Source organism: Balaenoptera ricei, chromosome 10 (assembly GCF_028023285.1).
Source record: "Balaenoptera ricei isolate mBalRic1 chromosome 10, mBalRic1.hap2, whole genome shotgun sequence".
Lineage (NCBI taxonomy): Eukaryota > Metazoa > Chordata > Mammalia > Artiodactyla > Balaenopteridae > Balaenoptera > Balaenoptera ricei.
Window position 1 is genome coordinate 6613789 of NC_082648.1, and position 27664 is coordinate 6641452.

A 27664-nucleotide genomic window follows, 5' to 3' on the forward strand; every position below is an offset into this window, starting at 1 on the left:
CCTAGAGGGTATTATGCTAACCGAAATAAGTCAGACAGAGAAAGACAAACACCATATGATTTCACTTATATGTGGAATTTAAAAAACAAAACAATTGAACAAATATAACTACACACAGGAACAGACTCATAGATACAGAGAACAAATAGGTGGTTGCCAGAGGGGAGGGGGTTGAGGGGAATGAGTGAAATAGTTGAGGGAGAGTAAGAGGTACAAACTTCCAGTTACAAAATAAGTGAGTCACAGGGATGAAATTTACAATATGGAGAATATAGTCAAGAATATTGTAATAACTTTGTATGGTGACAGATGGTAACTGAACTTATCATTGTGATCATTTTGTAATGTATAGAAATATCTGATCACTATGCTGTGCACCTGGAAAAAAAAAAAAGAGATGTGATAGAGCAAAGGATGCATCAAATTGGTTAGAAAGTGTCCTGATGCAATGATTGAACTGAAGCTGCTAACTCTCTTGAAAAACATCCCCTACGCTTTCCAACATGGTTTGAGAGCCAAGATGAGAAATAAGCAAACAAATCCAAAATGACACTTATGAATAAAAACTGTGAGAAATGACCATTTCCAGTAGTAAAGAGAGCACTGATAGTCCACGGTGTGATCTGGCATTAGAGATACTCAAAATATCTCCTTTGGATACTCCTAATCAACCACTTGTAATAAGAAGGAGCTGGGTGAGTGTGTATATAATACTTCTATGGGTGAGGAAGAGTAATTTCCCCTCTATGTTCTAGGTTCTTGGCTGAGACACCCCTGTAATAAAAGACAGATTAATAAGAGAAAAGCAAAACAGAAGTTTAAAAACATGTATACCTTCTGTATATCTGGGAGATGCCTAGGAAAACTGAGTAACTCCCAGAAATGGCCCAGGTCATCGCCTTCAATACCATCTTCCACTAAAGACAGAAGATGTTGGTGGAGGGGCAACCAGTTAAGGGAGGACATCAAGCAAAGCATAGGAGGGTATGGTTGTTATGTACTCAGTCCCTGCCTTCTCCATTGATAAGAGTTTCTAGAGATTCAGTTTTTGGCCTCTTCCTGCTACAGAGAGGAAGACACACTTAGAAATGGGGATTTCCCTTACAAAGGTAAATGTCCCTTACAAAAGCGTAACTTCTACTTGGTTTCAGAGCTTCTCTGATGTTCTTAAAAATAACCAGCTCAAGGGAATTCCCTGGCAGTCCAGTGGTTAGGACTAGTTGCTTTAACTGCTGAAGGCCCAGGTTTGATCCCTGATCGGGGGACTACGGTCCCACAAGCCTCGCTGAGTGGCCCAAAAAAACCCAAAAAACAAAAACCAGCTCAAGATAATCCTTACGCCAAAGAGGCATATTTTGGGGTGTCATATTCTGCTCCCCTTTGGTGTCTTCAGCAGAAGTTTTTTTCGTAATAATCTGGTAGGAATATTCTTTATTTCCATAAAGAAATAGGTTCTGTCCCACTTTTCTTAATCTTGTGAACTTGTTTTCCCACTTTTGATATATACAGGGCTATAAACATTGTTCCCTTTACTCTTTCTCTAGGAAAAACAAAGTGACGAATGACAACTGACTGTTGACCTCAGAGTCAGGGACAATAGGGAGTGGTAGAGACTATGGAAAACATTATAGAGTATGCCTCATGTAGAATTGCAGGCTAGATATTCTGTTTCCTTCAAAGAAGCTGGAAGCGTGTGTGTGTGTGTGTGTGTGTATAACCCTCTATTTTTTTTTTATAATTAAAAAAAAATATTTATTATTTATTTTTGGCTGCATTGAGTCTTCGTTGCTGTGTGCGGGCTTTCTCTAGTTGTGGCGAGTGGGGCTACTCTTTGTTGCAGTGCACAGGAGTCTCATTGCGGTGGCTTCCCTTGTTGTGGAGCATGGGCTCTAGGTGCACAGGCTTCAGTAGTTGTGGCACACGGGCTCAGTAGTTATGGCTCGTGGGGCTCTAGAGCACAGGTTCAGTAGTTGTGGGGCATGGGCTTAGCTGCTCTGCAACATGTGGGATCTTCCCGGACCAGGGCTCGAACCCGTGTCCCCTGAATTGGCAGGTGGATTCTTAACCACTGAGCCACCAGGGAAGTCCCGAACCTTCTGTTTTTTAATCTTGGTGACTAATTAAAAAATTTTAAAAATTCTGGGTAGGCCAGTACTATATAAGGCAAACCAAACACATTTGGCATATTTTCTCTCAGTGGCCTCATACTTTCTGATCAGTTCACCTGTGTAGTGAGAGGCAGAGGATGGTGGTCCCAGCCTGACTTGGGATTCATTCTTATCCGGTTCTCTCTGGGGAATGGGCAAGGTGAGTGTATCAGTAATCTATTTGCACAAGGAGCTTCCTGGGAGAGAATGCAACCAAAGGCAAGGAGGAACTTGGTCTGATATGCTCAACTCATAACAAAATCTCTGGATCAGAGTTGAAGTGAGACTCTCCACACTGGGCTGTGACTCTTATATGGGCAAGGACTATGTCATTCTGGGTACACTGTGCATCCGGAGCTTAGCGGAGCCTGGCACATAGTAGATACTCAGTAAATGTTGACTGATGGACTGGCTGACTGACTGCATTCTTATTACTGCCCAGTGCCCGTCACTCAAGTTGGTTTTTACCTCGACCCTGATCAATTCATACCTGGAGAGCCTGTATGTAAAAGATGTAGGAATCATGTCACTGAAAACTCTACCAGACATTGGAGCACCTACAGGCTGCCCTGGTACTCCCTAAAAGGAATAACCGAAAAGCAAGAAGGGGGAAATTCTCTGGTGGTTTAGTGGTTAGGCCTCTGTGCTTCCACTGCAGGGGGCATGGGTTCCATTCCTGGTCGGGGAACTAAGATCCCACAAGATGCACAGCATGGCCCCCCCCAAAAAAAAATTATTTAAAACTTAAAAAAATAAAAATTTAAGCTCCTGGGTATCCTGCTCTAAGAAGTCTTCTTTGAACCTTCAAGCTCATTAAAAAAAAAAAAAAAAAAAGCAAGAAGACGGTATTTGCTTCTCTTTACGTTACTGTGCGGTTCTAGCCTTTAATGGGCATCTGGGTAACAGCAGGAGCTCCTTCCAGGAGACGGCACTGCTGGGGTTGTTACAGTCTCCCACAGCCTGATGAGGAAGTTGCCAGGTGATAGAGAGTTTGTGAACATGGGGACCTGGTGTAAGTGGGGAGCGGGTATAGGGAAGCAAAATCTGCCACCCCGAAACGTATCTCTCCGGCATGAGGATTCTTTCAGGCTGATTAATTTTAAGAAACAGAAGACTCAGGAAGTCACTCTTTACTTCCTCCTTAACTGCCTGAGAGAATTTAGATAAAGGGCCTGGTCCAGGGCAAGCATGCTCACCAGAGATATCTACAAAGAATAGGGGCTACACGTCAGGCAGAGCCAAGAGATCAGAGTCCTCTCTGGGTCCCATTGTCTCTGCATGGCCCAGCGAACATCTGTTTACCAAACATTTGTTTTTCCATATCCATGTGAATTGCCTTCCTCCCCTTTGAAGTTCCATCCCCACCCCCTTCTCCTTTCAGATGGCATATGAGCCTCTCAGTAGCCTAACTTGGGCCCCGTATTCTTACGGAACCCCTGTATGTATGCAATTAAATTTGATTTTCTCCTGTTAATCTGTCTCATGTCAGGTTTTTAAAAAACTTTTATTTATTTGTTTATTTGGCTGCATTGGGTCTTAGTTGCAGCACGCAAGATCTTTGTTGCAGCATGCGGGATCTTTCGTTGCAGCGTGTGGGCTCTTCCTTGCAGCGCATGGGCTTCTCTAGTTGTGGTGCTTGGGCTTCTCTCTAGTTGTGGCGCACAGGCTCTAGAGCACGCGGGCTCAGTAGTTGCACCACGTGGGCTTAGTTGCCCTGAGGCATGTGGGATCTTAGTTCCCCGACCAGGGATCGAACCTGTGTCCCCTGCATTGGAGGGCAGATTCTTCTTTTTTTTTTTTTTTTTAATGTCTGAAACATTTATATTAACATATTTCCATACAAATAACCCAATGAAAGTTTAGTATTAGTTGTTTTGTTTGTTTTTTTATACTGCAGGTTCTTATTAGGCATCAGTTTTATACACATCAGTGTATACATGTCAATCCCAATCGCCCAATTCAGCACACCACCATTCCCACCCCACCGCAGTTTTCCCCCCTTGGTGTCCATATGTCCATTCTCTACATCTGTGTCTTGGAGGGCAGATTCTTAACCACTGGGGAAGTCCCCTCATGTCAGTTTAATTCTTAGACCAGCCAGAAGAACAGAAAAGGGTAGAGGAAAATTTTTCCTCCCCCACAAGGGGAAGAGCTTGAGAAGTATTAATGGGACCTTATTTGTATCCACAGCTTGGGGAAATATGGGATACATTCGGGGGTTGTGTCAGAGACTACTAGCTGCTCACCAAATCCTCATCTCTCTGGGCACACACTCACAGTTAGATGTGACCTCGTGGTTGAGTTCTAGCCGATGGAATATGAATAGAAGTTGTGTGTACCACACCTAGGCCTGGTCCATAGAAATCTTCCACTCTCTGATCCGCCATGTTCTTTTCTCATGGTGGCCCTGGAGGGAATGTGCTGAGGACGGAGGGCCTTTGCTGTCCTGCTGACCTGGAAACATTTTGGACTTTTTATGTGGGTAAATAATAAACTTCCATTTCGTTTGAGCCAAATATTTTTTAAAGTTTATTTGTTATTGCATTAGCCTACCTAATTAATACAGGGACTTATCTAAAATTTTTATGTGTCTTGCTACTGTATATACCTGCAACATGGGTGTTTGGGAATGGAAATGAAGGTTCAGAGATCACTGCAGATTCTGACAATACTAGTTAGTATGAGGAAGCTGAAGTTGAAGAGACGCCCTGGGCTGGTGTAGGGTGCTTGGCAGGGTTTTCAAAGGGAAGGAAAACATGAATGCAGCTTATAGAGCTTTTGAGGAATGGGAACAGGAAGTGGGCTTCCTAGAAGGTGATCTTTTTTTTTTTTTTTTAAAGAGGTGTCAACATTTATCTTTTTTTTTTTTTAAAAGAAATTCATTTTATTTAATTAATTTATTTATTTTTAATTAATTAATTAATTAATTTTTGGCTGTGTTTTGGGTCTTCGTTTCTGTGCAAGGGCCCTCCCCAGCTGCGGCAAGTGGGGGCCACCCTTCATCGCGGTGCGCGGGCCTCTCACCATCGCGGCCTCTCCTGCTGCGGAGCACAGGCTCCAGACGCGCAGGCTCAGCAGTTGTGGCTCACGGGCCTAGTTGCTCCGCGGCATGTGGGATCTTCCCAGACCAGGGCTCGAACCCATGTGCCCTGCACTGGCAGGCAGACTCCCAACCACTGCGCCACCAGGGAAGGCCTAGAAGGTGATCTTTAAGTATTCTAATTCAGACTTCGAATTTCAAAAAAGACCTAAGCTCTTCCTAGAGAAAGAATTGCAGAGTGTGTGAGATGGGTTGAAGTGTGTGTTTGAGGTCAGGACCAGAGTCCCACGCCTGAGTGTTTCACTGGAGAGACAGGCTGCACCCTGGGTTGGTTAGTGGGAAAGGATGCTCAGCTTCCTGTGGAAAGCATGAAAGTGGCCATTCTCTGAGGATGGGTGGGCCTGACTCAGAGAGGATGAAGGAACTCAGGAGTTATTTTCTCCAGGAAATATTCCTGAATTCTTCCCCAACCATATCTGGGGTAGGAATACTTTTTATGTACTCCTGTAACATCCCATTTCTACTGCTGTTCCAGTTACCTATTGTTGAATAATGAAATCACCCCAAAACTTAATGACTTAATACTTTATTATTATTATTATTATTATTATTATTATTATTATTATTATTTTCTGGCCATGCTGCACGACATGTGGGATCTTAGTTCCCTGACCAGGGATCCAACCCGTGCCCCCTGCAGTGGAAGCACAGAGTCCTAACCACTGGACCGCCAGGGAATTCCCTTATTAATATTTCTTTATTATCTCTCGTGGTTCTGGGCATTCACTGGGCTCAGCTAGGCGGTTCTCACATAAGGGTTTCCTGTGGTTCCAGTCAGATGGGGTTGGAGTCGTTGAGATTGATGCTGATTGACAGCTGTAAACTCAGTGGGCTCAGCCAGAGCACATCCAAGTGGCTTGGGCTTCCCCACAGCATGGCATCTGGGAGTGAGCATTCCATGAGCACAAAGACTGGGTAGGTGCAAGATGGCCTTTTCTAACCTAGCTTTGAAAGTCATGCAGTCACTTCCACTGTACTTTCTACTGTAGGAGCAGTCACAAGCTCATAGCCCCATTCAAGAGGGAGGGGACATAGGAATGTCAAAGAATTTTGGAGCATGTTTAAAAACCACTACAAGCCAAAACAATCTTGAGAAAGAAAAACAGAGTGGGAAGAATCAGGTTTCCTGACTTCAGACTATACTACAAAGCTACAGTCATGAAAACCGTATGGTACTGGCACAAAAACAGAAATATAGATCAGTGGAACAGGATAGAAAGCCCAGAAATAAACACACACACCTATGATCAGTTAATATACAAGAAAGGAGGCAAGACTATACAATGAAGGAAAGACGGTCTCTTCAATAAAGGGTGCTGGGAAAACTGGACAGCAACATGGAAAAAAAATGAATTTAGAACATTCTTTAACACCATACACAAAAATAAACTTAAAATGGATTAAAGACCTAAATGTTAGACTGGATACTATAAAACTCTTAGAGGAAAACATAGGCAGAACACTCTTTGACATAAATCTCAGCAATATCTTTTTCGATCCGTCTCCTAGAGCAATGGAAATAAAAACAAAAATAAACAAATGGGACCTAATTAAACTCAAAAACTTTTGCAGAGCAAAGGAAACCATAGACAAAATGAAAAGACAGCACACAAAATGGGAGAAAATATTTGCAAATGATGCCACTGACAAGGGATTAGTCTCCAAAATTTACAAACAGCTCATGCGGCTCAGTATAAAAAAAAACCACAAACGACCCAATCAAAAAATTGGCAGAAGACCTCAGCAGACATTTCTCCAAAGAAGACATACAGATGGCCAAGAGGCACATGAAAAGATGCTCAACATCACTATTAGAGAAATGCAAATCAAAACTACAATGAGATATCACCTCACACCAGTCAGAATGGCCATCATCAAAAAATCTACAAACAGGGAATTCCCTGGCAGTCCAGTGGTTAAGGCTCGGCGTTTCCACTGAAGGGGGCACCGGCTCGATCACTGGTCAGGTAACTAAGATCCCACATGCCACGTGGTGTAGCAAAAAAAAAAAAAAATCTGCAAACAATAAATGCTGGAGAGGATGTAGAGAAAAGGGAACCCTCCTACGCTATTGGTGGGAATGTAAATTGGTACAGCCACTATGGAGAACAGTATAGAGGTTCCCTAAAAAACTAAAAGTAGAGCTACCATATGATCCAGGAATCCCACTCCTGGGCATATATCTGGAGAAAAACATGGTTTGAAAAGATACATGCACCCCAATGTTCATTGCAGCGCTGTTTACAATAGGCAAGACATGGAAGCAACCTAAATGTCCCTCAACAGATGAATGGATAAAGATGTGGTACATATATACAATGGAATATTACTCAGCCATTAAAACGAATGAAATAATGCCATTTGCAGCAACATGGATGGATCTGGAGATTATCATACTAAGTGAAGTAAGTCAGACAAAGACAAATATCATATGATATCACTTATATGTGGAACCTAAAAAAAAACTGTTACAAATGAACTTACCTACAAAACAGAAACAGACTAGTAGACTTAGAGAACAATTTATGGTGTCCAGGGGGGAAAGGTGGGGAGGAGGAATAGATTGGGAGTTTGGGATTGACATGTACACACTGCTATATTTAAAATAGATAACCCACAAAGACCTACTGTATAGCACAGGGAACCTTGCTCAATATTCTGTAACAACCTAAATGGGAAAAGAATTTGGATACATGTATATATATAACTGAATCACTTTGCTGTACACCTGAAACTAGCACAACATTGTTAATCAACCATACTCCAATATAAAATAAAAATTAAAAAAAATAAAAACCACTACAACTATTACCATAGGAATTTCACACAATTTTCTTGTCTTCCTATTACTAGAAAATTCCTTGAGGGCACTGGGGCTTCTTATTTGTGTTTGGATATAGCTACTTTTTTTTTTTTTAATGATTTTTCTACATCAAAGAAGTACATCAATGAACTATCACTTTTTAGTTTTACTGAACAATACATGAATTGGTATTTTGGCAAGTGTGGCTTCTATTTAGAATCTTTGACAACAGGGTGGGATTCTCCTCCTTAATCCTGATATTTCCTTCTAGAAACACCTCCGGCAGGGAAGCTGAGTTTTGCAAGTGCTGCAGGGCACTACGGAGATTCCAGCTTTAAGTTGTGAGTGCCTGGTTAAGGTAGGGAGTGCTAAACTGGCAAATTCCATTCTTCATTCAGGGCCAGGGAGGAAATTGGAAAGTCTGACCTTGAATTCGAGTGGCTTGTTCAAAGGTCTGAGAGTGGAAAATTCTCAAAAAGTTACTAGGTTGGTTTCAAGGTGATATACTTATTGTAGGTAAGCTTGCTGGCATTGCCTGTGCCCCAAAGTCACCCTAATTTGTTATTGAAATTAAATTTATTTATTCTAGTTATTTATTTTTGGCTGCGTTGGGTCTTAGTTGCTGCAGGTGGGCTTAGTTTCTCCGCAGCATGTGGGATCTTAGTTCCGCGACCAGGGGTCGAACCCGTGTTCCCTGCATTGCAAGCCAGATTCTTAACCACTGGACCACCAGTGAAGTCCCCTTTATTGGTCTTAAAGAGAGAATTTTGACCTCCATTTGCTGCTTTTGTTTTATTTCTCAGTTTCTCTAGAACTTGGAATGGGAAGAGGGATGTTATTATCCAGCCCCTTCAGAGACCCTAATGCTGTGAACAGAATAGTTATGACTTTCAGTTACACTAGGGATTATTTTCTAAAATGTCTTATTCATATTTATGTACATATGTGTTAATTATATTTAATAGTAACATGTACAGGTCTAATTTCTGGTTTGTGTATCAGCATTATCACACAGGCTGGGGTGCAGACAACCCTGAGGGTGACAATAAGCACCAGCGTTTTTATGAATCCTCATGGTACCGGGAAGATTATGCCACATGACCCCTGCTCTTCCAAGGCTGTCACTGTAAGTGGTCTTGGCTTGAGTCCTTGTTGAACTGGGGAAGGGGGCGGGGCCCAGAGTTGACATCACATGTGTGATTTGTTGTCTCCTTGAGAGTTAGAGAGAGAAAAAAAATGTTTCAGTTGCATGGCAAAATTGAAAAAGAGAAGACTAAACACATGTGTGGGTAGGAGAGAGTCATCAACTTTTCTGGCAAGTGTTGAGTTCAGAAGGAAAGGGAAAAGGAAAAGGGACCCTGGACAATTTGGTAAGATGCTCGTTTTCCTTCTCCCTGTATACTGAAGCATGTTCTGAAGCTTTTGTGGAAGGTGATGCTGGTACTCTGCTGTTGGTGTTTGGAGATGAAGTTATTGTTGTTTATTTAAGGGCTTGCTGAGTGCTGGATATATGCTGAATGTGTAGCGTACATGATCTCATTTAATCATGGCTACAACAGGCCCTGACAATGATAGCTTTGTCTGAGGTAGGTGATACCATTCCCATTTTACACATGATGAAGCTCAGAGAGGTTAAATAACTTTTCAAAAGTCACACAGTTACAAGCAGCTAGTAAATGGTCTGAACTCATTGGTGCACTCACGTAGTCATTCATTTCTCAGGTACTCACTGAGCATCGTTCATTTTTAAAAATTTATTTTATTGAAGTATAGTTGATTTACAATGTTGTATTAATTTTTAAAAATAAATTAATTTATCTTATTTATTTTTATTTTTGGCTGCGTTGCGTCTTCATTGCTGTGCGTGGGCTTTCTCTGTTTGCGGCGGGTGGGGGCTGCTCTTCGTTGCGGTGCGCAGGCTTCTCATTGCAGTGGTTTCTCTTGTTGCGGAGCACGGGCTCTAGGCTCGTGGGTCTCAGTAGTTGTGGCACGCGGGCTCAGTAGTTGTGGCACGTGGTCTCCAGAGCGCAGGCTCAGTAGCTGTGGCGCACGGGCTTCGTTGCTCTGTGGCATGTGGGATCTTCCTGCACCAGGGCTCGAACCAGTGTCCCCTGCATTGGCAGGTGGATTCTTAACCACTGTCCCATCAGGGAAGTCCCCACATTTTTATTTTTATGTTAAAAAAAAAGCCTTCTTTATTTATTTTTAACTTTTCATCCCAGAAAATTTCAAATGTACACTAAAGAAAATAATATAATAAACTCCCATTACCCAACACTTCAATAATTACAAATTATGGCCAGTTTTGTTTCATCTGTAATCCCCCCTCACTCCCACCTCTGCCCCCGGTATTTTAGAGCAAATAGGCTTCCTTAAAAAATAGGACTTTTAAACTTAGTGATTACACACGTCACATGTCTATTTCTCTTTTATCACCTCATCAAGACACTAGATAGAGTATGGCACCGCTTTATGCAAATTTGAAGTAGTACAACAAAAGTATCAACAAAGTCTCATTTTATTTATTTATTTATTTATTTGCATGTTTACTTTTTAAAAAAAATTTTTGGTTGCGTTGGATCTTCGTTGTGCACAGCCTTTCTCTAGTTGCGGTGAGCGGGGGCTACTCTTTTTTGCGGTGTGTGGGCTTCTCATTGTGCTGCCTTCTCTTGTTGCAGAGCACGGGCTCTAGGCACGCGGGTTTCAGTAGTTTTGGCACGCGGGCTCAGTAGTTGTGGCGCACGGGCTTAGTTGCTCCGCGGCATGTGGGATCTTCCCGGACCAGGGCTCGAACCCTTTTTCCCCTGCATTGGCAGGTAGATTCTTAACCATTGCACCACCAGGGAAGTCCCTGTGCAATTGTTGTTAATAGCCCAAACAGTGCCATCAAGTGCTGATATTTGTGCTTAAAAACTTGCTCTCATGTCAATAACTTTGGAATAGAAGTTAAATGTGATAAATTGTTCTGAAGAAGGCCAGGCTCCACACAGCCAGTATTGTTTGTTTAGAATAGTTGCCCACATTTCAACACTTCTGAAATCGGATGCATCTTATAATCAATCATATATCATAGTTTAATTGGCAGCTTTAAAAATGTCTAGTGGTATGTAAAATAACGGAGCATCTTCACTTGATGAAGCTGTAGATTTGTTGGAATACAGTCACTAAGACAGGGGTAGAAAGTGACAAGGGACAGAAGGAGAGCTGGGAGGTCAGGGAAGTCTCTGTGGAAGAGTTGTACACGCCCACCACCCCTTGGTCCCTTACCTGAAGCTCTAAATTCCAAAAGGCTCTGGAAACAAAGTGGTTTTTTTTTGGTACCAAAACTCATTTGGCAGAAAAACCTAATTTAAACTAATGTGAAGTAATTTATAAATATAATATATAATGATAACTAAATAACTTTAGTTATTCTACTCACTGTGAAGATCAACCTGTTTAGCTGCAGAAATATTAATGTTTGATGTTGGAGTGTTATCTCAGCCCCTTGCGGGGGGAGGGACAGGAGGAGATGTTACCTAATATTGGGACATTGGGTCTGTATACCGCATTGGCACTGTCTTATTTTTTTTTTATTTTTATTTTTTGGCCGTGTTGCGCGGCTTGTAGGATCTTAGTTCCCCAACCAGGGATCCATCGAACCTGGGCCCCGGGCAGTGAAAGCGCAGAGTCCTAACCACTGGGCCGCCAGGGAATTCCCTGCACTGTCTTTTAAAAGATCATAAAATTCTGAATTTTGAAGCATATCTCGACCCAAGGCTTATGGATAAAGGACTCTGGATTGTATCTGAACTGCAGGTTTATGGGTAGATATCATTTAGATGTGTGAAGATGTGGAGAGGATTTTAGGAAGAGGAAAAAGCATCTTCCCCCAGCATCTGGGATCTAGGTATAAGTCGTTATCCAACCATTACGTTTGCTTTAAAGGCAGAGATGACCTGCATTTCTGATAACTCCTCTCCCTTAATTCATGATTCATACGCAGTTGGAGGGCTGGACTTTCTGGGTTTGGCTTTTCCCTGCAGTATTAATGCCCTCCTTTTCCCACAAATCACCTGACTTCCCCGAAAACTCTGTAACACACCCTTTGGCTAAAAAAGAGCGTTAGGCAATTGGTGAAATTCCCCAGTCCCTCCTTTCTCCCCCTGTGGCCTGGGATAGAGGAATCTCAGGCCTCAGTATGCAGTTCTTGTTTCAAAAGCAGAGGGAGCTCCAAGATCAAGGCTGAGTTCCCCTTTCCCTAAGTCATGGTCTCCCAGCCCGCCTCTTTGTTTGGATCAGGGAATTTCAGACATGCACACTGGGGCAGAGAATCACAGGAACGGAACCAGGACAGGGAGGTGGAGGTTCCTGCACCCAGGCCCTGTGCTGCTCTTCCTGGGAGCCGGCAGTGTTGCCCGGCACGCCCACTGGCAAGAGAGACGGGACTGACCCACTTGTTCCCATCAGCTTCTGAAGGTAAAAACCTTAAAATCAAAGAGCAGAGCTTTGATGGAGGAAAAAGGAAGGCAGAAAACTTTACATAGGAAGGTTTTGGGCAAAGATGGAGGGCTGGAAAGAGCAGAACTCAGAGGGAGAATATAGACCACTTATTTCTCTTAGGTTGACCCCATCCACCCCCATGTCACCCCACCACCTACCACTGTTTTCAGGGTTAGAAGCATATTTGGCAAGACTTTTCTAAGAACTATGGGGAGGTGGCTTGTCTTTTTAGTAAAGGTTAAAAAAAAAAAAAAAACAACTGGAAAATTAAGGTGGGAAATTGAGGGAATACCTTTCCTTTCTTTTCATGTTTCTTGTCATTCAGCTGTCCCTTTTCTCCTTCCACATCCAACCCTGTCTCAGACCACTTCTCCCAAGGTCACTGCCTTCCCCTAGGAAAAGAAGCTTATTCCTCCATCAGTGGTCGCTGGGAGAAATACATGCAATAATACACAGTCAGAAGAGCTGGTTCGAGGTGATAAGGGGGATCCTTGTCAAAGGAAGAGGGAGACGTATCGTAGGTGGATGGTCATGATGGGGAAAGACTCCTGAAATCCTGAGCGGAAAAGGGGATATTTATTGTTCTGTTAGGGCAGGAGGAAGACTGACTGTCGGGGCTGGGGTGGGTGTTGAGTGTGAGGGAGGAGAACAGAGGAAGCAGAAAACTGGGAGAAATTACTCATTATTTTGGAGAAAAACTGGGAGAAGGTCCTGAGAAGCCAGAGGAGAAGGATAAGATGTAGTTTCAGTCTAGAACCAGGGCGAGTGTGAGAGGATGGGTGTCGTCCAGTGATGATTAATGATACGACTCTGTTGAACCTCTGTGTTATTCTTACCAAGGTGACATTGACCCCTTACCACCCAAGCAGGTGCCTGTGTGCTTGTTAGACAAATACAACCAGGTTTGCCACCGCTTTAGGTCCAAAGTCTAGAGGTACAGAGAGCCAGGACCAAGAGACGAGCTGCTCACCAGGGATGGACAAATTGCCAGAGATGTGGTGAGTGATCACGGGTCTATGGAGATGTATATGGACCCCATTCCCTTCATCTTCTCAAGAAAATGGCTCAGATCTGAAGCCTGGGTTTTGCTTTGACCTAGGCCTGTTTGCTTCATTCCAACCCAAGTTTCTCCTCCATGTGCTGGTGCCCTTCGCCTTTCCCATCCCTTCTCCCTGCACTTGTCCGCTGGCACCTGGGTCACCCACCTCTCCATATGCCTTTTTTATTTTTTCAGGTGCATTGTCCTGTTTTCCCTTTTGGCATGGGTTTATGCTGAGCCTACTATGTACGGGGAGATCCTGTCCCCCAACTATCCTCAGGCATACCCCAATGAGGTAGAGAAGTCTTGGGATATAGAAGTTCCTGAAGGGTACGGGATCCACCTTTACTTTACCCACCTGGACATAGAGCTGTCCGAGAACTGCGCATATGACTCAGTGCAGGTATATTGTAATAAGCACGTAAAGGATGGGGCTGGGGTGGTGGACTGAGAGGAGGCAGGAGGGGGTGCCACCGGCATACAGTGAGCTGGGCTCACATAGTCCTAAGATGGGAAATGGTCCAGTCTCTCTGTCACTTTTTCTCTGACCTCCATACCAAAATATTACCCTTTCCTAGCTTCTTTTGACTCTTCTCTTAGATAATGTCAGGAGGCCTTGAAGAAGGGAAACTCTGTGGACAGAGGACCGGCAAGAATCCCAACTCCCCAGTGGTGGAAGAGTTCCAACTCCCATACAATAAACTCCAGGTCATCTTCAAGTCAGACTTCTCCAACGAAGAACGTTTCACTGGGTTTGCTGCGTACTATGTTGCTGTAGGTAAGGCTCACCCCTCTGTGTGCCTCATTGATCCAACCACATGATTAGAAGCCGGACAAACATTGAGCAATGCAGGGAGTGAGGGTTCTGTTTATAACTCTTATGAAGTGTTGACTTGGCTTGGATCCCTCCATGAATTGCTTTTGTGAAATTCAAATGCATAATTGTATCCTGGTGATGATGATTGTAATGATAAAAAAGAGATAATAAGCAGTAATTTATTGAGAACCACCATGAACTGGGCACTGTGTTAAGAACTTTACCTATATTAATTTAATCTTCACCTCAATTCTTAAACTAGATGTTATTATCTCTACTTAAAGATAGGGAAAGTAAGGACTAAGGAAGTTAAATAACTTGCCAAGACTCACACAAGGAATGCATGGTATTCAAACCCATTTAACATATGGCAAACAAACTTTCAAATTCTGTGTGCGTCTCCAGCTATCTCCAGGGTAAAATGAAGTCAGGACATCTCATAAAGCCAAAGTATTGTTTAGATTTGACAGAAGTGCCAACATCATATAAAGTAATACATGTACTAATTGTTCCTCCCTGCAGAAGATATTATCAAGTTAAACTTGCACAGTGTTGTCTCTGGAGCTGAAATGCTGTGTTTGTGAGAAAGGTCAAGAGTCTCTGGCATTGAGAGCTCCACTATAGCTGTGCAATGGTAGAGCACAACTCTGGAATCATAGTTCACAAGAGTAATATAGAATAATACCTTCCTGAAATGTGATTCATTGAATGTCTTTAAGCAACAGACCCTTCCTACTTTTCTTACCCTTGCAGTGTGGGGCTTAACCTCATTCTTCCTTCTAGGTCTCTGTCCTTGACCTCAATCTTTCTCTACTCTTTGTAGATGTAAATGAGTGCACAGACTTTGCAGATGCCCCTTGCAGCCACTTCTGCAACAACTTCATTGGTGGTTACTTCTGCTCCTGCCCCCCAGAATACTTCCTCCATGATGATATGAAGAATTGCGGAGGTGAGCTTGGCATCAAGAAGGGTGTGTGTTCCCTGGAATTTGGAATGGCTTGAGGCTTCAGTAGGGGGCTTGTCTACCCTTTGATTTTGATTAGCCTCAGCCTTGTCTTGGCATCTATTTTTATTTTTTATTTTTTAATAGTTTACAAGCTGATTTCTTTCTTTCTTTCCTTTTTAAAATAAATTTATTTACTTATTTATTTTTAGCTGCATTGGGTCTTTGCTGCTCCACGCAGGCTTTCTCTAGTTGTGGTGAGCAAGGGCTACTCTTCTTCGTTGCACTGCGTGGGCTTCTCATTGCGGTGGCTTCTCCTGTTGCGGAGCACGGGCTCTAGGCACACAGGCTCAGTAGTTGTAGCACACAGGCTTAGTTGCTCTGTGGCATGTGGGATCTTCCTGGACCACGGCCCGAACCCGTGTCCCCTGCATTGGCAGGTGGATTCTTAACCACTGCTCCACCAGGGAAGTCTGACATCTAGTTTTAGTTACCCATAAACTGAAGGGGAGCTACAAGAGTGGAGGAAGACAAACATACAGGGTCAAGTTAATTAATTGGAGAAGAGAGATAGGTGCCTGTGAAGAGTCAACCTGGGGCTCTCCATAACCATGAAAGGCTCTATCATGAGCAATGTGATAGAAACCCAATAGGTATTGGATATCTCTGCTGATATGTATTGGGTATGAAATTGTGGCATGTGGGCTTCAATCAATCAGTGTGACAGTCAATCAATGTGAACTGTCAATTCATGAGAAGTATCATAGAAAAAGGCAGGGACTCCTTTGCTTGACCCTATATTTGATTCTCCTTTTCTCTTTTTCTCCCTTAGTCAACTGCAGTGGGAATGTATTCACCACACTGATTGGGGAGCTCACAAGTCCCAATTATCCCAGTTTATACCCAGAGAACTCAAGGTGTGACTATCAGATCCTGTTGGAGGAGGGGTTCCAAGTGGTGGTGACTATGCAGAGAGAAGATTTTGATGTGGAACCAGCTGATTCTGTGGGCCACTGCGCTGACAGTTTACTTGTGCGTGATGGATGATGAATTTTTCTCCCAACTCACACAGAGAGATTTCTCCTTGAAGACAAGTTATATAGCTTTCTGCCCCTTCTTTTCTTTTTTTCCCCTCCTTATTTTATTTTACTTTTATCCCTTCCATTTTGCCTTTTTCTTTCAGTTTTTTCTCTCTTCTGATTTCATCATTTTGTTTCTCTTCAGTTTGTTGCAGGAAACCAGCAATTTGGTCCTTACTGTGGTAATGGATTCCCTGGGCCACGAACTATTGAAACCAAGAGTAATGCTCTAAATATCATCTTCCAAACTGATGAAACAGAGCAAAAAAAGGGATGGAAATTTCGTTACCATGGAGATCGTGAGTAACTTAGAAGTTGCTCTTTGGTTGGTGGTACCAAAGTCCTTGCACAATGTAAAATCAAAACAGGTAGATTGTTGTATGGATAGGTATCCTGAGAATACTCCACTTCCTCAGCAGGATCTAAACCTGTCAGTAGTTGCTAGAAATGCCTCAACTTCTAGGAATCTTTCAATTGGACTTGTGAATGCAGACAGCTTAGGGGTGGTTCATTTGTAATGCCATATTAATTAATTAATAATTTTTTTCGCCACACCATGTGGCTTGCGGGATCTTAGTTCCCCAACCAGGGATAGAACAGGTGCCCTCGGCAGTGAAAGTGCCAAGTCTTAACCACTGGACCGCCAGGGCATTCCCTGTCATATTATTTTAGACACCTCCGTATTGGGATGCTGGGCGTCAGGATTGAGGATGACTGAACAACTGTAGAAAGTGTGAGAATGATGTAAATATCATAGAGATTCTCCAACTATTTGGTAAAAAGTTGTTTCCTATCCTTTCCAAGCAATCCCTTGTCCTAAAGAAGTCACTGCCAATTCTTTCTGGGAGCCTGATAGAGCAAAATATGTGTTCAAAGATGTGGTGAAGATAACCTGTGTGGATGGGTTTGAAGTTGTACAGGTAAAACACTGTTAGAGTCTTCTCTTTAGTCCCTAGGTCAGGATGGGTGTACTGGAATTGTCTAATCGTTTACCGAGTGTTCTTGTTCCAGCAAGGTCTAACACCTTCTCCATAAAGAGAACCGCTCAGGATCTTTAGTCTTTCCTTGTCAATCATGAAGATCCTTGGGCAGCTTGACATTCCCTTTTTGGCTTTGGTCTTCCTGGGGCAGGGGGACTGATAGGCTGGGACAAAGTTGTCTTTTAGCCCCAACTCCTGGGTACTTTGGGTCATTCTGCTACGATGTCCCCAAGCTTCTTGTGGTGAGGACTCCTCATTGATCCAGGGCCAGAGATCGATTCCATTTCTGGATTTTGATTCCCTAAATCTCTCCTTATAAATTAATGGAGATGTTTATTATTGTCCAGGGAAGTGTTGGCTCGACATCTTTCTATTCTACTTGCCAAAGCAATGGAAAGTGGAGTAATTCCAAACTGCGGTGTCAACGTATGTACCTCTTTAAAATGGGACTTTTTTTTTTTTTTCCTCCCAAAGGGAATGGAAAGATTAGTGCATTAAGATACAAATGCATGGTTTCCTCTTAGGCTTGTGAGAGAGTAGATTGGGTTTTTGAAGGGAAGTCAGTCATGGAGTCCCAGCCCTGATCTGATCCCAGGCCAACCAGACTAGCAGGTTTCTTCCAAAGAAAGAGGCTATGAGATTGGTAGAGTTAATAGCATTATATGGGTCCATTCCTTCAGAGGCCTCACCAACCACTGAGAATCAGGTTCATCCTTGTAGCTTTCAAGGGGCTATCAGACCTGGCAGGACTCAGTGGGCTAGGGTGTTGAGGGATGCCAGTTGGAGACCATGGCCACAGAGAGGCTGACATGGGGGGATTCATCCCAGGTGTGCTTATGGATGTGGGGAGTGGGGAAGGAGTGAGGAACACGGCTGGGAGGATGGACTGGCCCAGTGACTCCTCCTGGGAGGAAGTGGCCATCCTGACCATCTCTCTCCTGCCTTCCTCTTGTAGCCGTGGACTGTGGCGCTCCTGAACCCATTCAGCATGGTAGAGTCGAAGATCCGGAAAATACTCTATTTGGTTCTGTCACTCGCTACACTTGTGAGAAGCCATATTACTACATGGAAAATGAAAGAAGCGGTAGGTTTCTTTGACTAAAGAAAAGAGAAGGAAAGAATGAGAGTGTTGGAGGGTGAATCACACAGTCTTCCAGGGTTGGGTGCTCCCTGTGGTGGAAGCATGAAGTCCTAACCACTGAGCCACCAGGGAAGTCCCCTGACCAACTATTTCATGTAGAATAGGAGTAATGATTCCAGCTTCAAGTCACTATTCTATGACGCCTGACTTTCTCTATGGAGAGGCCTTGGTGGCGCTGGATGAAGGTCTGGATGGCTCACAATACGTCCCACTTCATTGCTTTTAATTTAATTTATTTTCCCACTTGACACACTTTCCCAGCCTCTACCATAACCCTCTTCCTTCTGCTTTGGAGACTGTTCCTTCCCCTCCCTTGGCAGGATAGGGGCCAGAGGGATTGTTTGGAGGATGTTCTCAAGATTCTTTTCTAGTTGGTTTGATCTGATCGCCTCCTCAAATCCCAGAGGTGCTAAGGCTCTGAACGAAAAGGCGGGGTGGGGGGGGGACGGACTCCAGAAGATGTGATGGTGAGTGTGTCCCCTGTCCCTTGTGCTGTTCCAGAGGAGTATCGCTGCGTTGGCAACGGGAGCTGGGTGAATGAGCTGCTGGGCGCAGAGCTGCCAAAATGTGTTCCAGGTAATCAGGGCCCAGGTTTGGGTAGAGAGCACGGCCACAGGTGCGGTTGCATGGGTCTCACCTTCTAAAAGTAGCTGTAATCTTCTTGGGAAGGGACTTGACAGTCTGGGCTGCCAGAGTCTAGCTCAGTCAGGTGGAGACAAAGCTGGGCCGTGGACCTGCCAGGGCCTTGGGGAATTCATCAACCACACTGTCAGGCCGATGGACGGGAAAGAGAAAAGTCAGCCTGTGACAATTGGTGTCAGAGTCTGGGCCAGTTAGGTTTGGTAATGTAGATGTAGTAAGGGCGTCTAGGATTGCTAAAAACAGGGCCTGAAATAAGAGAGTGAGGAATCAACACTCAGAAACAAGACTACTCGGAGAGCCTAGTTATTATATTAAAAGTCTATCTGGTAACAAGATATAGAGGAATAAAAGAAATAAGGGGTTGCATAGAGATCAGAGTTGAGTAGAAGAAAGCTCCCAGGCAAAGCCAGAATAATAATAATCATCCTCTTAGTAACAACAGTGTGATTGAGAGCTAGGTACCGAGCTAGCTCTCAATCAAATAATCAAATGCAATCAAACAATTGCATTTATTATCTCATTCAGTTAAGTCTTTGCAACAACGCTCTGGGGTAGGTGTTATCGGTCCCGTTTTACAGTTGAGGGAATTCAGTTCAAGTTCACAGAGTTAGGAAGGGGCGTGGGTAGGCTTTGAACCCAGGTCTGTCTGTTATGCTCAACTCAGAGTGCATTCAGGCTGACTAGTGAGGGATTTAGGAAAGCCCACTTTATCTGAAATAAAATTCCGTTTTAGTTATATTCGGCGATGGCAAAGCAATCAAACCTGGATCCAGTCAATGGGGGATGAGATGAAAGATGGAAAAAGAGAACCCTCCACGGGTTACTAGGAGGGACTCAGCTGCAATTAGGACTTGAGAAAAGAAGGTGATAAGCGTTTGATCTGGCCATCAGAGGAAGGTAGAATGCTCGCCTCCCCTACCACTTATATGAGGACAGGGTTGCCCAGCTCTGGCTCCCAGCTGGGACCCCGGCCCCATGTGCCGAGCCTGGGGTGAAGTGTCCTCCCCACACTGTGAGTTAAGCCGTCCATAGTGTGAGGCTCGTTTGGGTTCAGTAATTGGCACACGGCCTCAGTTTAAACCAGTCTTTCCCACAAGCCTGCTTTTGGCACTGGCAAAGTGGGATGTTTGGTCCTTAGGTAAGTTCAGGATGAGTCAGGCACTGAGATGGTTGACCAAATATTTGGCTATGTTGTGCTGAGAACGCTGAGGTCCAGCAGGTGTTTGAGTGGTTGTAGAATTTGCAGGGGGCCAGCAATCTACCCTGCTCCCTTCCCACCTTGTTCTTGTTCCTCCCTAGTCTGTGGCGTCCCTGGTGAGCCCTTTACAGAAAAACAGAGGATATTTGGAGGCTCCATTGCAAAGATTGAAAGTTTCCCCTGGCAAGTCTTCTTCTCGAACCCCCGGGCCGGCGGGGCTCTCATTGATGAGCACTGGGTGCTGACAGCTGCCCACACCGTGGAGGGAAACCGTGACCCAGTGATGTACGTTGGATCCACCTCAGTGGTCACCTCGCAACTGGCAAATGCCCAGATGCTCACCGCTGAGAAAGTGTTTATTCATCCCGGTTGGAAGGTCCTGGATGCCTCGGAAATACGGAAGAATTTTGACAATGACATTGCGCTGGTGCGGCTGCAAGACCCAGTGAAAATGGGACCCACTGTCTCCCCTATCTGCCTGCCAGGCACCTCCTCAGAATACAACCCCTCAGTGGGAGATCTGGGGCTGATCTCAGGCTGGGGCCGAACAAATACCAAAGATCATGTTATTAAGCTCAGAGGAGCAAAGTTACCCGTTGCTCCCTTAGCAAAGTGCCGGGAGGTGAAGGGGCTAAATCCCGGAATAGATATAAATTCCTTTGTTTTCACTAAGAACATGATCTGTGCTGGAGGTGAGAAGGGTGTTGATAGCTGCGAAGGGGACAGCGGTGGGGCCTTTGCTCTACAGGTCCCTAATGAAGAGAACCCCAAATTCTATGTCGCTGGCTTGGTGTCCTGGGGCCCCCAGTGTGGTACCTATGGGATCTACACTCGCGTCAAGAACTACATTGACTGGATCATGAAGACGATGCAGGAAAATAGTGCCCCCAGTGTAGGCTAACCATACAGGTCCCACCAGCCTCTCTAAGGGCTGTGACCCATCTGTTGCTTTCTGTTCCTCACAATAATCCCATTATTTCACCATGACTGGGAGAAGACATGGGAGTATGATTTAACTAGAACTTGATTGTTGGGATACCTGGTTGGAGGTGGGGTTTGATCATGTCGTTGTGTTGGTCATTCAGTGTAGTTGGAATTCCTGGGGTCCTCTGCCCTGAATCTGTCCTGTGGACAACAATGTGGGAAGGGACGCTTACCTTGTACTCTTCCACCGGGAGCCCTCTTTCCTGATGATTGCCTCCTGTTCCAGTTCTGACTCTGAAATTCATTGTGGGGCACACCCTTGATTTTTGTTTCCCCTTTACCTGTTTGCAGTTTATCATTATCAGTGTCTACTATCTACTGGTAATAAAGCATGTTTATAACCCAGTTCTGGCTGACTTGTCTTATTCCACATCAAGACTTCAGCACCATAGAAAGGGAGTGGGATGGGCTGCTGTGTCCTGGAAATTCGGGCCCCTAGCAGCTAATATTTAATTGTCATGAAAACAGGGAATTCAGTTTCTGTCCTCTCTTCCAATGGACATCTACTGAGTATTGTGGATTAGCATAACGTCAACACAAGGTACCGTGTTCTGTTTTTGAAATTCATCAAATGTACTTGAACCTCACTCAGACAGCCACAGAATTGGCTGTTTAAGATCTTTAAGTCTAAAATTTTGTGGTATAAATTGTTTCAATATGTCTCCTGAAAATGAATTTTCTTTTAGTGTGCATTTGTATAATACAATATTATGACTCAATGAAAAAGAAAAACAAAAGAAATTCAGCATGTGCTCATCTGCTTTCCTGGTGGTTTTGGTTAATTTGTCAGTCAGGCAACAACGTCTTCCCTGGATCGAACTCTGCACCGAGATGTTATAGCTCATCTTGGTGAGGAGGGACCCAAAGACTCTCTTCTACTTTTTTCCAAGGGAACAGAAAAACAAACAAGTGAACAAACAAACCACTCCTCATCCCCACAAAATGATTAGTGGTGAAACAGGACCAGACAATAGAGACTAGTATTTTTTTTAATTGAAGTATAGTTGATTTACAATCTTGTGAAAATATATATATATATTCTTTTTCATATTCTTTTCCATTAGGGTTTATTACAGGATATTGAATATAATTCCCTGTGCTATATAGTGGCACCTTGTTTTTCATCTATGTTATATATAGTAGTTTGGAATCTGCTAATCCCAAACTCATAATTTATCCCTCCCCCCGCTTTCCCCTTTGGTAACCATAAGTTTGTTTTCTATGCAGAGATTAGTATTTTTTAAACTGAGCACAGGAGAGCTATCTTAGGGTGGCCATTGCACTAACAAGGTGTCTTACGAAAGCCATGGCCTGAGATTAAGAGTTCAGGGACACTCTGGTCTGTTTGACGTGACACGTGGCTTTCAGGAGAACAGTTTTTATCAGAAGCCAAAAGGGGTATATTTGTGGCCCATCAAGAAAGGACTTTGATCTTCCATGGACCAAAAGAGCAAAATTCAACAGCTGACCTTAGGCTGGTGGTTAACACATGATGAAGTAACCAGAACTCTAATCTAAAGGTCTGAAGAACCAAATGGGACTTCCCTGGTGGCCCACTGGTTAAGAATCTGCCTGCCAAGGCAGCGGACACAGGTTCGAGCCCTGATCCAGGAAGATCCCACATGCCGCGGAGCAACTAAACCCGTGCGCCACAACTACTGAGCCCGCATGCCTAGAGCCCGTGCTCTGCAACAAGAGGAGCCACCACAATGAGAAGCCCGTGCACTGCAGCGAAGAGTAGCCCCTGCTCGCCACAACTAGAGAAAGCCCGTGCGTAGCAATGAAGACCCAACACAGCCAAAAAAAAAAAAAAAAAAAACCAACAATAGGAAGCTACTGGAAGTATCATGTCAAATCAACCAAGCAGCATAAAGCCATTTACTTTATTCCTTAACTCTACACCTGCCAACTACCTTCCCCTACCTGCCTGTCATTACATGTGCCATAGAGTTGACAATGTACCCTGGACTACAGAGTTTTGGGCAGGAGAAGGGGGATTCCTCTAGAGAAAAAAAGAACTGGAAAAATATTAAGAAACATGCTTGTGATGTAGAATTTTTCCTTCTTTTTAATAATTGGAGGAGTAGAAAAAAAATCAACCTGGAATCTGACAAATAACAGAAAAAGGAAGTCCATCCCTGCCAGAGAGAATCTTTAGTCTACCTGGGTTCTGCCCTCGCGGATGGGCCGAGGTATTGGTGAAAGGATTCGCTTGTGGCTGCTGCCTTGGACAGTAGGATGGGTCTTTTTTTTGCTTCGTTAACTGTACTACCAGCTCATTTCCCTGGGTGAGGGGCAGGGAGGGGTTTTAAGTGAATCATCATCAGAGACTTTGGAGCTGGGAAAGGCTCATCACCAAGGCCTAGAAGGGCTAGAAAATCATTCATTGTGGCTTAAAAGACATCAATCGTACGGCCTTGCAAGTCGCTTGGGAATAACGTGTGTGCTTCACCTGAAACTCAGGAAGAGACTTAACTTTTAAAAAAGCAGGTGAATTGTCACATTTCTTTGGTCAGAAGAAAATGGACTGGTGGATAAGTTCCTCACGCCGGGGGAAAAAAATGGAGCCAAGAGGACTTTACGGGAAGGACCCTAGTTGAAACAGGACTAGCCCAGAAGGGGCTTGAGGAATTTTGGGATTCTCAAAAGTTGCTTTTACCATGATTTCTAGAATCAGAAAAATATTCTATGAAAATGTGACTTTTTACTTTCTGCATAGCTGTTCTTTTTTTTTTTTTTTCCAATTTTCCATGCAACATAATCAAGAATTTATTTGAAACACCTTATGATATGAACTGAAATAAACTTGGCAAACTACAATTATCCTGAAGTTTTATTCCATGAATTCAAATCGACCTACTCCTGAAACCTCCCTGTCCCAATTCCCCAGGATGGCTTTTCTACAATGATTTCAAGTGTAGCACTGCCCGAGAACCTTCGGGGCGTGACCGTGTGGGCCCGATGCACTTGGTGGAAGAAATCAGCAGCAACTAAGCTTCAAGTGTGACAACTTGAATAATAAGCACATACATGGAATATTCTCCTGAAAGGCCTCCAAAGTCATATACTCCACTTGTCATCAATCACCTAATTTTTCCACATGGTTTTAAGACTTTTGTGCCTTGATTCTGTTAAAAATGTCAACAAACACTAAATCAGACCCAGTGTTTTCATGTAAGCAAGTTAGAGGACTAGTCTCTGGAATTTGATAGATGTAGCTAGTTAACACTACTACTGCATTTCTAAGTGCTTGGTTTTATGGGTGGATTCCAGGGCTATTTCAATACCAATTAAATCAAACACACTTTCATAAAATTGTCATTTAAAGAGGATTCTGAAACTAAATGATGGAAAAGAACCACTGGAAATAAGAGGGGGGATGGCATGGGGCGAGGGGTAGGGGGGAAAGCAAAGGAGAAACTGTAGGAGGGCAGAGTACAGCTGGCACTATATCTCTGTGATGCTCAGACACACTTGCGTGTCTAATGATATTAACTTGATTTGCCTATAAGACAGACTGATCATCAGAATTCTTAACTTGGCTTTCAATCACGTGACAAAATTGAAAAGTTTAGCAAGGAAGGTTTGTGAAGTGGAAGGCAGGTAGTGGATTTTCCAATTATTATGCTTGCATTTCAAACTCCTGTTTTAGACTTTTCAAGTAAGCATGCACGTTCCCGAAGCTATGGTACTTGGCTAAATACACGAGCACCCCTGTCGCACACTGCCCCTCTCCCTGCTGACAGAAGCTGCAGTTGCAGATCCCGTGACGCGGTGGGCAGTGCCCGTTTGGGTCTAGCAGAGCATCCCTGACTTCTTCACCATAAACAGTTTCGAGGGCAGGGACCGCAGAACTGGCCTCGAATGCCCCAGCACTCTGGGTTTCTGCAGTTTGTCTTGGTATCGATAGTTTTCTGGCAGCACTGATGACAAGTCGATCCCAATGAGCGGTTATAGATCTTCTCTCCAGAGTTGTTGCAGATGTTGTCCAATTCTTCCCATGCGATTTCGTCCATGGAGCGAATATATAGGGAAGGGTCATGCAGCCGGGGCGACGACTTTGGCGCATGTCATCTTCGTTCATGTAGCCGGCCAGGGGCTTCCTATTTCTCACCAACATGTCCTCCTCCTCCTTCTCCCCCCCCCCCGCCCCCCCTCCTCCTCTGTGGGCAGGGCGCTGAGCCACCCAAGGACCTGGGACCTTGACCTGGTGAAAGGACGAGTTCTCGGCTCAGGGTTTCTCCTGCAGGCTACACCTGGGAATGTGCGCCTTCGGGGTGTCTTTGGACGTGAACTGGGGTCTGGCAGGGAACGCCTTCCAGGGAAGGAGCCAGGGAAGCTTTCTAATTCTGACATTAGTTTTGCAAGCATTGCTTTGTTTTGCTTTATATTTAAAGCCCTTTTCTCCCAAAAATTCATGCCACTTTCGTCTTCTGAAACAGAATTGGAATCGGTCACGGAATTCTCTGAGGGCTCGGGGTGGGGATGGGGCCGCTGCTCTTTTGCTGGCTGCTCCCCCGGTGTTTCTTTTCTTTTTCTTTTTTTAAATTTATTTATTTTATTTATTTAGTTTTGGCTGTGTTGGGTCTTCGCTGCTGCGTACAGGCTTTCTCTAGTTGCAGCGAGCGGGGGCTACTCTTCGTTGCGGTACGAGGGCTTCTCATTGCGGAGCACGCTCGGGCTCTAGGCGCGCGGGCTTCAGTAGTTGTGGCACGCGGGCTCAGTAGTTGTGGCTCACGGGCTTAGTTGCTCCGCGGCATGTGGGATCTTCCCAGACAAGGGCTTGAACCGGTGTCCCCACACTGTCAGGTGGATTCTCAACCACTGCGCCACCAGGGAAGCCCCTCCCGCGGTGTTTCGAGTTGGGAACTTCATGGCCACCCGGAGAGGTCCGGAATGTCTTCCCTGACTTCGGTCCGACAGCCCGCACGGTCTGCCCGCAGCCTCATTCCACCTCTGAGAAACCGCAAAACGATTCATCCTCAGAGTCGGTATGAAAAACACTGGCCATTTCGTTAGTGACATCTGGCCTTGGTTTCTGTAAAAATCCACAGTGGTCTAACACATCTTGCACCTCACTTTCTGAAAAGGTGCAGGAAGATTCATTAGCAGAGTCCTCATAAAAACACTTGCCGGTTCTTCACTGATAGCTGACCTGAATTTAGGTTTTGTGTTCGCAAAATTATCAGAAGCAAGCTGGCACAATTGTCATCAGAGGATGACAAAGTTTCCATGGAAATCAGCTTCACATATCTGAATATCTTGAAGTTCTTCTTTGCTCTGCCATCCTTTTGCAGCATGTGGCGAGCGTCGATGCTGGGGCCGGCTCTGGGAGCAGGGAGAGCCCAGCAGCCTCGCCCATCGCTGTCCCACCTCTCAGGGGCCGGAGTCCCAGCCGCGTGGGCCGGGGGGCGAGGTGCGCAGGGCCCGGGTGGAGGGCAGCTGTTTGTTTGTTTGGTTTTTAAAAATTAATTAATTAATTAATTAATTAATTAATTAATCTTTGGCTGCCTTGGGTTTTCGTTGGGTAGCACGGGCTTCGCATTGTGGTGGCTTCTCTCCTTGCAAAGCTCCGGCCTCTAGGCACGCAGGCTTCAGTAGTTGTGGCTCGTGGGCTCTAGAGCGCAGGCTCAGTAGTTATGGCGCTCAGGCTTAGTTGCTCCGCTGCATGTGGGATCTTCCTGGACCAGGGCTCGAACCCGCGTCCCCTGCATTGGCAGGCTGGTTCTTAACCACTGCATTACCAGGGAAGTCCCCAGCTGTTCTTTTTTAAAATTAAAAATATGAGAAAACTATTTCTCAGCTTTATTGAGGTATAATTGACAAATAAAATTTTAAATTAATTAGTGTAGAATGTGATGATTTGATATACATATATATTATGAAAAGATTTCATCTCTCAAGTTAATTCACATATCTCTCACCTCACATATTTATCCTTAAAAATTTTTTTTTTTGGTGCGAACATTGAAGTCCTACTCTCTTAGCAAATTTCAATAATACAATATAGTGTTATCAATTATAGTCACCATGTTATACATTAGATCCTCAGATCTTATTTACCTTATAACTGAAAGTCTGTACCCTTTTACCCATCGCTCCCTATTTCCCCCATGCCTCACCCCAGGACAACCTCTTTTCTACTTTCTGTTTCTATGAGTTTACCTTTTAAAAAAAAAAAAAAAAATTAATTAATTAGGCTGCATGGGGTCTTAGTTGCGGCATGTGGGATCTAGTTCCCTGACCAGAGATCGAACCTGGGTCCCCTGTACTGTGAGTGCAGAGTCTTAACCACTGGACCACCAGGGA

The 27664-nt window shown here is 44.3% G+C and overlaps 1 protein-coding gene, 1 non-coding gene and 1 pseudogene across 6 annotated transcripts; 1 reads left to right on the forward strand and 2 right to left on the reverse strand.

Moving 5' to 3' along the window:
* Nucleotides 1-9096: 9096 nt before the first annotated feature.
* Nucleotides 9097-21700, forward strand: C1S (complement C1s). Of its 5 annotated transcripts, none has more exons than XM_059934440.1 (12): nt 9097-9176; nt 13399-13530; nt 13767-13974; nt 14172-14349; nt 15212-15337; nt 16164-16363; nt 16556-16709; nt 17215-17330; nt 17738-17816; nt 18346-18474; nt 19033-19107; nt 20473-21700. In XM_059934440.1, the coding sequence occupies exons 2-12, from the start codon at nt 13508-13510 to the stop codon at nt 21270-21272; spliced, it is 2088 nt and encodes a 695-aa protein (XP_059790423.1). In that variant the 5' UTR covers nt 9097-9176; nt 13399-13507; the 3' UTR covers nt 21273-21700. The 5 variants fall into 5 exon arrangements, with proteins under 5 accessions (XP_059790423.1, XP_059790421.1, XP_059790419.1 ...); XM_059934438.1 differs by lacking the exon at nt 9097-9176 and adding an exon at nt 12339-12508 and having other exon boundaries at nt 13373-13530; XM_059934436.1 differs by lacking the exon at nt 9097-9176 and adding an exon at nt 12339-12508.
* A 3277-nt stretch (nt 21701-24977) lies between these two features.
* Nucleotides 24978-27470, reverse strand: LOC132372818 (cell division cycle-associated protein 7-like; annotated as a pseudogene).
* A 121-nt stretch (nt 27471-27591) lies between these two features.
* Nucleotides 27592-27664, reverse strand: TRNAV-CAC (transfer RNA valine (anticodon CAC)). The gene has a single exon. It is a non-coding gene; the product is annotated as a tRNA-Val (tRNA).

Bases quoted from the DNA above. Each gene is read 5' to 3' on its own strand.
- C1S (XM_059934440.1), top strand. From the start codon at position 13,508: ATGGACAAATTGCCAGAGATGTG. The intron at 13,975-14,171 runs GTATATTGTAAT...CTCTTCTCTTAG, and splicing joins GCGCATATGACTCAGTGCAG to ATAATGTCAGGAGGCCTTGA. The intron at 16,364-16,555 runs GTGCGTGATGGA...GTTTCTCTTCAG, and splicing joins ACTGCGCTGACAGTTTACTT to TTTGTTGCAGGAAACCAGCA.